Genomic DNA, 11,012 nt, shown 5'->3' on the forward strand with positions numbered 1-11,012 from the left:
TATGCATATGTATATGTATATGTATATGTATATGTATATGTATATGTATATGTATATGTATATACATGTATATATATGTATATATATATATATGTATATATTATGTGATATATATATATATATATATATATATATATATATGTATATGTATATATATATATATATATATATATATATATATATACCATGATATATCGCAGTTGATATGATATTGTACTTTAGCATTCCTTTGTCTTCTATGGATAATACAGTTCCTCTTACTTTGTATAAAGATACTTACAATATATTTTTCGATATACTTGCTTTATATTCTGAAGTTGACATTCATCTTCCTCCCTCTGCACCGTCACGGGACATTTGTGGCCTTCAACCATAACAAAAACGTTCTTTCTGTTCTTTTTTTCACACAGGTAAAGACATTACGTCGAAGCTGTACTCTCTGAACGAGCACCTCGGTCCCCCGAGCGGAAGCGGACGAGGTGGACGCGGCAGTAGCTTAGTGGACGACGTTTGGCGAGGGTCCGTACAGCGTTCCATGAGCCTCGACACGGTTCACACAGGGACCAGGGGCCTCGTGAGGTCCTTGGCCTGGCGAGCGGCCAACCAACGAAGAACGTCTACCTCCTACTCGGAAAGCCTCGGTAAGGATGAGTCACTTTCCCTCTATAGGGAAACCCCAGAGGCCACGAGGACCCAGAACAGGCTCTTCGCCCTATTCACGTGATTCCTGCACGTTGTTGTGGTCGTTTGTCTAGGGTTAGGTCTCCAGTGGGGTCCTTCCTGCCAAAATTCCCGATTTTCAATATAATAATTTTCATGGGAAATGCACGCAAAAAAGATATATCCACCTTAATATTCGCCCTTTAGTGTTTCAGTCTAGATCAGGGGTTCCCAAACTTTTCAGCTCATCGACCCCCTTGTAAAGTTTAAGACTTTCTATATACCCCCAAATTATTAATTTACGAATTATGTCAGTTCATTATTATCATTGGTGTTGTTATTGTTATTAATGCCAGTGATATTATTGTTATTATTATAGTTATTTTCTGTCATGGGGGGACGGAGAGGGGGGTCGCCGATTTAATGAAGCGGCCTTGCTGTGGATGTGCTGTGTCTTGGAGGGTTTCATCGACCCCTGGGGGTTGATATCGACCCCCTAGCAATCTACTGACCCCCTTTCGACCTCTTGGCTATTTGTCGACCCCTTGGTCTAGATCATAATGCCCTGAGAACGTTATAGGGACGAGTCCCTTTGTCTATATCGCCACCAATAACCAGCGTTTTTATCATTGGAAACAATATCTGGCCGAAGAGTCATCAAAGTGTTAAAGGGGAGATTGAGGGAAGTTTGCAGAAAAGGACACAAAATCTTAAAAGGATTAGCGTTCTCCTTTGTGTAGAAATCAGTCCCAAATCGTAAAAGAATACTGTATGACTCTGGTCCGTAGAGAAGGGTGACTAGATTTCCTTTAAGATGTGTTATTAAGCTCCCCTAGAACACTGAGATCATAAAACTTATGCTGGTGGCGTAATCGGAAATGTGAGTTCGAATCCCGCACTTCTCTCAGATTTCCAGCATGACTGTTAAGTGCCCCAACATTCCCCAAAGCGCATAGGGCAAAGGTGACGGCTTCGGACGGAGCTATTCAGCGCCTCCTGGAGTCAGATCCTCACCTTCTCCTCTTCAATACCCCGTGCGGGTGTTGGACTGGGTTAGCGCTGTCGACGTTTGTCGTTCTCCAGTCCAACTTGGCGACACGGGTGTCTTCTTTGTGAAGCGCGTTCATGGCTGGGTCCATCGTTCGTCTTGGTAATGCTGAGAGGCTAAAGAGCCTATCTGGCAACCACGAGGACACGTGTGGGCTTACGAGACATCTGTGGTCTATGAACTTTTTTCTTCTTCTTCTTTTTATTTATTTATCTATTTATTTTATTCATTCATTTACTTATTTATTTATTTATTTATTTATTTATTTATTTACTTACTTATTGATTAATTAATCAATCAATTAATTAATTAATTAATTTAGTCCGAAATGTGGATTCGCCGAGGAGTCCACACTCGCATGAAATTCTGGGGAGCCACGGCGAGATGCTGGAATCAAGCCCCAACTGCCACTCCGGCTAAGCTTTCGTCAGAGGAAGGTCTCGCCCAAACATTAGAGAATAAGAACTGATTTGTCCTAAATTTTCCTACCACAAACGTTACACTTTTCTAAATTGAAGAACACTTTCATTTTCTCAAATGGGTATCGATGATGAGACGTACGAAGTGAGTTTTAGCTTAAAATTAAATGCGGCTGTTTTGCTGAGTAGTATTTGTATGCGATTCACCGTGGTCTTGGATCACGTGTCAGACTCGTGATCGACAGCTACTACTCTCCCGGATGATAGCTCAGAGCTCATATATGCTCGATCTATGGGAAATGTAACCTCACACACACACACAAACAAACAAGTAAGCAAACAAACAAACAAACAAACAAACAAACAAACAAACAAACAAACAAACAAACACAGATTCCTTGCCCACGAGAGTTGGCAGTGCAGAGATGCTGGAAATATTTCAGTCTTGGGTGGGAATCAAACTCAGACCACTAAACTAGCGGATGAAAACGAGTCGTGTGTAATTCATCATGGTGTTGTATCACATGTTGGACTCGTGATCGACAGCTCCTACCTTCCCGGAAGAGAGATCAGAGCTCATATATGACCGATCTATGAGTAATGCTGTGACCTTCCACACACACACACCCCAACTCCCCGCCCACGAGAGTTGAAGTAACGACTCGCAGCGCAGCGATACTTACTCTTACTCATACTCCGTTGGTTGTCAGGCCGGACGGCCCTTCACCGCTTTCACTATGCCTCTCCAGATGGTTCTATCCTGTGCCAATTCTTTCCAGTCCTCTCTTGGTGCCACCCTCTCCACGTCCTTCTTTACTCCATCCATCCATCTGTACCTGGGTCTCCCTACTGGTCGTCTGCCCTCTACTCCTCCTTCCATCATCTTCTTTGGTAGTCTGTCTGCCTCCGTTCGTACGCAGTGTCCAGCCCACCTTGCTCTTCTTCCCCGTATTTCATCCTGAATGTACGGTTGCCGAGTCTGATCTCTAATTTCCCTGTTATGTCTTCTTCTCCATTTCCCTTCTTCTTCATCATATACTGGCCCAAGTTTTCTTCTCAGGATATTGTTTTAAAAAATGTCCAGTCTCTTCTCCCTTTCTTTTGTCAGTGTCCATGTCTCATATCCGTACAGGACTGTTGGTTTTATTACAATGTTATATATTCATATCTTAGTTCTTTTGCTGATGGTCCGACTCTTCATTACAGATGCCAGGGCATGGTAACACCTATATCCTACAGCTATTCGTTCGTTCATTTCCATGTCCAATTCATTTCTCTCACTGACAATGGATCCCAGGTACTTGAACTTGTCCACTTTCTTCACCCTTAGTGATCCAACTTGCTCTTCTCCTGGTGTATAATTCCCATTTCTACTTAGTTTCATAATTTCCGTTTTCTGTTCATTGCATTTTAGGCCTATCTGTTCTGCTGTTCTCTGGAATACTGTTAAGATCTCGTTAATTTCCTCCACAGTCTCGGCCACCATATCTACATCATTGGCATAAGCGAGGTGGGTTATCTGACCATTGGATAACTTAGTTCCACCTGGATGGTTGGTAATCTGCCTAACTGCTTTCTCCAGTGCAAGATTAAATAGCAAAGGAGACAGCATACATCCCTGCCTAGGGCCACTGTGTATATTGAAACTTTCTGTATCTTTCCTTCCAGCTCTTACTGTACATCTGCTTCCTATGTAGCACGTTTTAATGAGGGATATTAATTTAGATATGAATATTCAGTTCTGCCATTATGTGCCACATTGATGGTCTGTGCACACTATCATATGCTTGTTTGAAATCTACAAATAGCTAATATAGGGTCTTATTATATTCGTAATATTTCTCCATTAGTTGGCGGACTGTGTGAATATGATCCGTAGTTGATCTGTTTCGCCTAAAGCCACACTGATATTCCCCCAGCTCCTGTTCTGTGTATGGTTTAAGCCGCTTCATTAGAATTCTTGTGTATACAGCGCAGCGCAGCTATACTGAAATTATTTCAGCCCTGGGCGGGATTCAAACTCGGACCGCTGTAGTGGCGGATGCGAATGCTACCACTGCGCCATCAAGCCGTGTGTATTTACCTAGTTGTACAGTATTTACACAGTTGTATTTTGCGGGAGAAGAGCTATGCTCGTAGTGACCCCCAGTTGTATCTTTCCGCATCCAGTCTTCAAGGGCTAGAGTAACAGAGTAAAATGTGGCCTACACATACAAAGTCCCGATGGACAGCTGGGATAAGTCACGGACAGCCAAAGGATAACGTGGTCATTCATAAATGAAATGGGAAATAAATATGTTAAGCCATGTTTACGCTCCCCATGTCCAGATGAAACAGATTGAGGGTGTCAATGGTCACCCAGACCACCAGAAACGGATCATCCTGGAGGCGTGGGCCACTGTCGTCGGACCAAATCCTAAATCATGTCTTTGTTATTCACAGGATCTTCCCCAGGCCGATTCCGTTTGGCCCAGTTAGCCGAATCCGGGAACCGCGAGTGGACGCGCACAACCACCAAAAGTTCCAGCCTCCTGCCGCCGCAAGCCTCCGCAGCCGCAGCAGCCGCAGCCGCAGCCGCCGCCGCCGCTGCCGCAGCCGCCGCCGCCCAAGCAGACTACGACGCCCACAGCAGTGCCCTGACGCCACTCATCCCGCAAGTGCAGCCTCCCTCGACCCCTTCTCTTGCCTTGATGGCCACGCCACAGCGTCGCGCTCTGCAACGCACACCCACACCATCCAGGAGGGCAGGCAGGGAGAACGTTGTCAGGTGCGTGCATGTCTGCGTTGAGACCGAGGGGAACGGCCTGAGATCTCTTAGAGGAGGAGGCAGAGGAGTAGCAGGAGGAGAACTCCAAGGCACAACATGGGTTGGGGAGTGCCAGTGGACGCGTAGAGGAGGGTTCTTTGGAATGTCAGACGGAGTCCATGAAGCGGGGATGTGTCCGGGGGTAGCAGGGCACAGGTATCAGGCAGCGCAAAGATGGTATCCGCATCTCGCAGCTGCAAGGGACCATGCGATCCCAAGTAGATTAACGCGCTCAGACGAGTTGAACTATTTAGATGACGACGAGTGGACACTGCAGATCGATCTGGAAGGAATCAGAAATAAGGATTCCGCCAATAGGAGTTTGTTTCTTTCTCGGGGAGGAGACTATAGCTTTTCGACTTTTAGACCTGGACATGCAAAGCCATTGGATGCTGCCGTCAAATGTCGGATGTGCGCTGAAAAGGATAGTGACCTTAGATTTTCTCATCGCCTCAAGGGCGATCCTGAATCAAAGAAAGAGTATTCTGAAAATTGGCAGTGTTCTGAAAAAGACATAGACACTGAGTATGAGCAAGAAAGAATAAAAAATAATCATACTCACCATAAATTTAATAGTGAATCTGTGTCTGAAAGTAGAAAGGAACCGTGTGTATCTAATTCTATTGGACCTATCCGCGAGCAGAGATTCCGTGGCTACGAGCGTTCTGCAAGGGAATTGCTTCTACAGCCCAGAAATCTTCCTGGGGTAAATTATAATAGCCAGGTTATCTTAGACCAAAAAGAGATAAGTGATAAACGGGTCATGGGGGGTCTTAAACAAAATCAAGGGTATCACTGGCAAGATAAGGCGTCTCCGAATCAAACTCAGGTTAGACTGAATGAACTTTCCACTGAACATGGTAGACAGATCAAGCCAGCTATGAAACCAAAGAGTCCAGCTCATGATGGACAGGGAAAATTAACATTGAAACCAAAGGTGAGAATATCTGTGAATCCGATTTATGATGTAGATGGGAAGAGGACAGTGAAAGCAGCTACTGAAAGACAGGATAAAGCAGCTTTAGAGCTTCTTCCTAGTACTCAGGATAGTATAATAGTAAAACCAGACAATAATGAACAGTGTAAGATATCTTTGCAGCCCGATTCTAAAGTTGACATGAGACCAGCTCATGATGGACAGGATAGAGCAGACATAAAACCTCTCTCTAATATTCAGGGTAGTATTTCAAAGACGCCAGACTCTGAAAGACAATGTAAAGTAGCTTTGGGGCCTGATTTCAAAATTGATATGGAACCAGTTTATGACGGACAGGATAAGGCAGCCATGAAACCTCTCTCTATTGCACAGGGTAGTATATTAAAGACATCAGACTCTGAAGGACAGAGTAAGGTAGCTTTGAAGCCCGATTCCAAATTTGACAGACGACTAGTTTACGATGGACAGATTGAGACAGCCAAGAATTCATCTTATGATGGACAGGGGAAAGAAACTGTGAAACCTAAAAGAAAACTGTGTGAAGGAAAGGGTAGAGTTGCTACGAAGCAGGAATGTGATAAGTGGAATATGGAAAAAGCAAGGGACAACTCACAGGCTCAGGGTGGACAAGGTACAAAGGCAAGAACCGAAGATAGAAGAGAAGTGCTACAGATTGTGGAGGAGGGTGACATTGAAGAAGAGCCGAAAAGTATGACCAACCAAGGCGAAAACACTGCGAACGGAGCTGAGCGAGAGGCGTGGGAAAGAATGCAGCCTGGCATTTTCGATGACCTGACAGAGACTACAGTCTAGCCTCTGGAGGTCAAGCTGCTGATCTTGCCGCCATGTGGCAGGAAGTGTAGGCGCAGTACTGCCTTGGGCTTACAGCTGTAGCTGCAGCTTCTCCTCCATCGAGTGTCACCACAGCTGCTTCCGGATTTATGGAAGATGGGTCTGCTGGGCAAGTGAGGTAGCGTGGCCAGACGTGTGTGTGTGTGAGTGTGAGCATCATTACTGCACCCTTTGGACGTTTAGTATGGTTTGATTTATTCACAGTATGATGGTACCGTGTGGTCTGATCTATACGCCACATTAATAAGTAACTGAGTCTTGGGTGTGCACAGTATAACCAGGTTTGATGTGTGCACATTTGAACGTGATAGACAAGTTTGACGCATGCACGTTTGAAATAAGACCACTGATTTACACGTTATCCTACAAGTGCACCATTAAACCTGACATGTGAATAATCTAAAAAGAGTGACATACTTATTTACGATTGATGCTCCTTTTGTGGTGTAATTTGTGCACTAACAGCTTTAATATGTACAAGACTTAACCCAAATGTTACAATGCATGTAACTGTCTTCGTTTTCAGAGACTACAGAAAAATAGAATTTAGGGGTTTACCTTCGCATCTGTCAGAATCGCACACTACTTGATATAGTAATTGAAACTAATATTTGTAATAAATGGAACTCAACCTGTGATTCTAAGTTGTTGGAACAAACTTTTACCAGGTTCGGTAGAACATGGAAACCCTGATCAAATTCTCCATTATCTTCAAAGCTGTATCAAGTTGAGTTTAGCATAAAGTCACAGATGAGTTTTTGTTGGAAAACCGGATCCACATTTGAATATTTATACAGGAAATCTAAATTACAGTATAAATGAATCAGGAAGAATGCTTTAACCAAGAACTGCATAAAATAAAGATAGAGGGATGAAGAGGTAAAGCGATATTAATAGAAGATTTGAGAATAGATAACGGGTAGTAGATAGAGTAACATAAATTTGGAGTAGATAGATAGTAAATGCCATGATTTTTAAAGTAGTCACTCCACAGTGGTCCCATAGTATAATGGGGGGGGGGTTTCTTGCTTTTTTCAAGGGCACTGAAGGGTCAGGCAACTGCGTAAAGACTAAATGCTACCAGGCGAATCCTATACTCTTTGAAACACAAGAACACATTTCACTCCTTTAAGTAGCAGCATGCCAAAGCCTTTCTGATTTAGTGTGGAAAACAGATAATGGCGCAGATTGAGAAGAGGGTGAAACATATATATTCTTTCTTGATTAATATTTACAAGACAAATAGCTCTCGCCACCAGGGGCCTCATATTGGGGGCAGAGGAGGCATATGCCCTTAGGCGGCACATTTAGGGTGGCAGCAATTCTAGTCTGGACATGTCGCCCACAAGGCTGACAAAATAATTATGATAAAAAAAAAGGTCAAAGGAGCCCTGACTATTTTACCGCAATATACGAATTTTGCGTTAGAATCAACAGAATATGAAACGTTTTTCCTTTATCCTTTCTGCAATAGACATGAAATAACATTTCTAAAATCTGTTTAATTATTTCACAAACCAATAGCTATAATAGGCAAAAAGGAATGGTGGAAATGGGAAGTGGGGGGCGTCACTAAGAACTTTGCCCCGGGGCGGCTCTTAGGCATGTAAGGGACCTGCTCACCACTGCCCAAAACTGACATGAGCCAAGCAGATTTTCAATTGGGAGGGGGACGATGCCATTCTTGCCCCCAACACCTTCACTGGCTTTAAGTATGCATGAATTATACCAACTCATAATAGCATTATATCACACTTATTTAGCCACATCAATGCACACGAAAGTATTTACCGGTATGTCTTAAGTGTGCCATTAACGTCCCCGCATTAAAACTGTTCGTATAATAGTTCTATAAACTGATTCCACGTTGTGTTTTTTCAACTATTTCTCACTAACTTTTGGATGTATCATCTATTACACTTACATTGCAAAATACAAATAAAATTTCACTCGAATGGTGTTGGGCAATTTGAATTGAGTTATGACACAATTAGTAGAATTTTATTCTTAATGTTAAGATATTACACACTAAATATATATAACTGTAACAGATATGGGGATAGTGGCATGAAAAAATCTAAAACAAAATGAACATAAAACCTGAAATAACTTTGCCCGCAAGAAGAGTAGCGTCTAATCAGAATGATGGACAGGTTTCTGTCAATCATGTAGGCCTACTCAGAGAAAATCAGATTTTTATTTATACTCCAAAACATCTCCCACTTTCCACCCTCCCGCTACTTTCTATCTGTTCATCTCTATCTCTTACACTCACCCTTGGTGTTGGTAGTGACGAGGATTGCTTTCCCTCGACATTGAAGCAACATGATTCATGTCGCATTCACATTCGAACTAGACAGAAATAAATTTTTCACTGAATTATTTTTTTCTTGGAAACTGTAGCCTGGCATAACTGATACATACACATGCTTTAATATATATTCCTACTAATAACCATAATAAGTAATTCTGTAATTTGAATTCTATGCATGTTCACTTCCATATAAGGCACTGGTGTGTATAAGTTCATGAACATTTGCATTTAGTGCATTTAATACCTTGTAAAGGCTTATGCTAAATTGTCTTTTCTGTCTCTCCCCCACAGGTTTCATGGCATCCCAAACCCCTGAAAGTGCGGCCCACCTCCATCTTTTGCCTGATTCCACTTTTTTGTGCAGCAATGAATCGTCGTGCTGTCCTTTGGCACAGCTCGTACTTGCCCAGCTATTCCATGGTGCAACTGCACACTGTCCGGACGGACGTAAACACAAATGTCTTGCATTCGGGTTGTATAGACCACGTGGCGCTCACCAGGAAAGAGAGTTAATGAGTGTTTGTCCTTTATTTGGTTCGGTCAGGACTGATCTTACAAGTGGCCCGTGGCCGTATGTATATCGCGTGGGCAAGAACCCGAGGTTCATGATTATCCCTAACTGCATTGGGTTGGGTTAGGACAGTAATTCAGTGTCGGGTCACGCTGACCAGGCAGGTGTTCGTTATGATTTGGCGTAAGGTCTCGCGTCCTTTCCTGGTGGGTGCTTCGTGGTCTATACAGGGTGTTCTTTGGAACAGCTGGATATTACCATGTCGCTCCTTGGTGTAGTTGTCTACTGTCCGGATGGACTTAGACACAGGTCTCTTGTATTCAGATGTTCCTTGGAATGGCTGGGTATCCCTGCCATGGACAAAGGGGACGTGGAATTTCTAATGTGGTGCTTCAAGTGCCGTGCCATGCGGTTCACCGATTCAGCACTACACCAGTTCCAGGTGGAGAGAGAGAGTGTGTGGTTGCGTACAGCTGTGCAGACTGTTGTAGGAAGGACCATGTAGCTTAACTACAGCACTTCCTGTCAGCAATGCACCCTTATGCACAAACACTCGTCTGATAAAAGAACGACCCATTATCTCATGGAGTCACACGTAGAAAACTACTACCATGATAAGCCTTTTTCTGTAGATCCCACATCACACCGAGTTCACATTAGAGGACTCCATGCAGTATAACATTATCATGACGATATACTGTTGACCTTAAATGCTTCACAAATCATGTGGGAATAAAAACACTTCAACATTGTAATAAGCAGTGGGGAAGACGAAAACAACTACGTCTTTGATGAGCGAGAGAGAGGGTGAGTTCCTTAAATTTCATATCCTGTATACCATTTTTTCCAGTTTTGTTTGTCCAAAAGATATCCTCAAGTTAGATTTATTGAAGTTAAAGATTCCACTAGAATTAGGATTGAGGCAGTGATAAATAGGTTTAGGTACAGAATATTTGAACTCTGGAAAGTGTGGCTGATTGACTCCAGTTGCCTGAACAACGGTATGGGAACCTACAACATTGGCAAAATATATATTTTTGGCACTGGGCTCATAGATAGCTGTATCTATCTCCATTACGGAAAACACTAGAATTTATATCTGTAACAGAAAAATTACAAGTGTGAAAATGAATCAATAAATAGAAAATATCTGGAGGAGATTCCAAAGGTTTATCAATCGTGAAACAGAGTAATTGATCCAAATGAAAAGGTGCTGGATTGAATGCAAATGGCGTCAGACTCTTCACCACATGGCGTCAGATTTTCATTTACTAAGGATGTTTGTATCCGAATTAATCATCTGCTCCATGAAGTTAGGTTGAGTGATTATATTTCAAAGGTGGTTATTATTATATGAGAGTATGCCTTAATGAATAATGACTTATCATAATTGGTGACGAGGATATTTGTGGAATATTTTCTCATAAAAGGCATCGGCGCTCAATTCTTAAGTGCCTCTCTTCAG

The 11,012-nt window shown here is 42.8% G+C and overlaps 1 protein-coding gene across 4 annotated transcripts in view; it reads left to right on the forward strand.

Moving 5' to 3' along the window:
* LOC143040313 (uncharacterized) overlaps positions 1-9,493 on the forward strand; it is a 286,668-nt gene extending 277,175 nt beyond the window's left edge. For 2 of the 4 annotated variants that reach the window (XM_076211206.1, XM_076211207.1), the window contains exons 8-10: positions 411-641; positions 4,570-6,840; positions 9,328-9,463. In XM_076211206.1, the coding sequence (XP_076067321.1) occupies positions 411-641; positions 4,570-6,683 (2,345 nt within the window). In that variant the 3' untranslated portion in view covers positions 6,684-6,840; positions 9,328-9,463. Of the gene's footprint in view, positions 1-410; positions 642-4,569; positions 6,841-9,327 lie in introns of all 4 variants that reach the window. The other 2 variants (XM_076211209.1, XM_076211208.1) reach the window with 2 other exon arrangements.
* The last annotated feature ends 1,519 nt before the right edge of the window (positions 9,494-11,012 follow it).

This window comes from Oratosquilla oratoria, chromosome 28 (genome assembly GCF_046742065.1).
Source record: "Oratosquilla oratoria isolate Oo_2021 chromosome 28, ASM4674206v1, whole genome shotgun sequence".
Lineage (NCBI taxonomy): Eukaryota > Metazoa > Arthropoda > Malacostraca > Stomatopoda > Squillidae > Oratosquilla > Oratosquilla oratoria.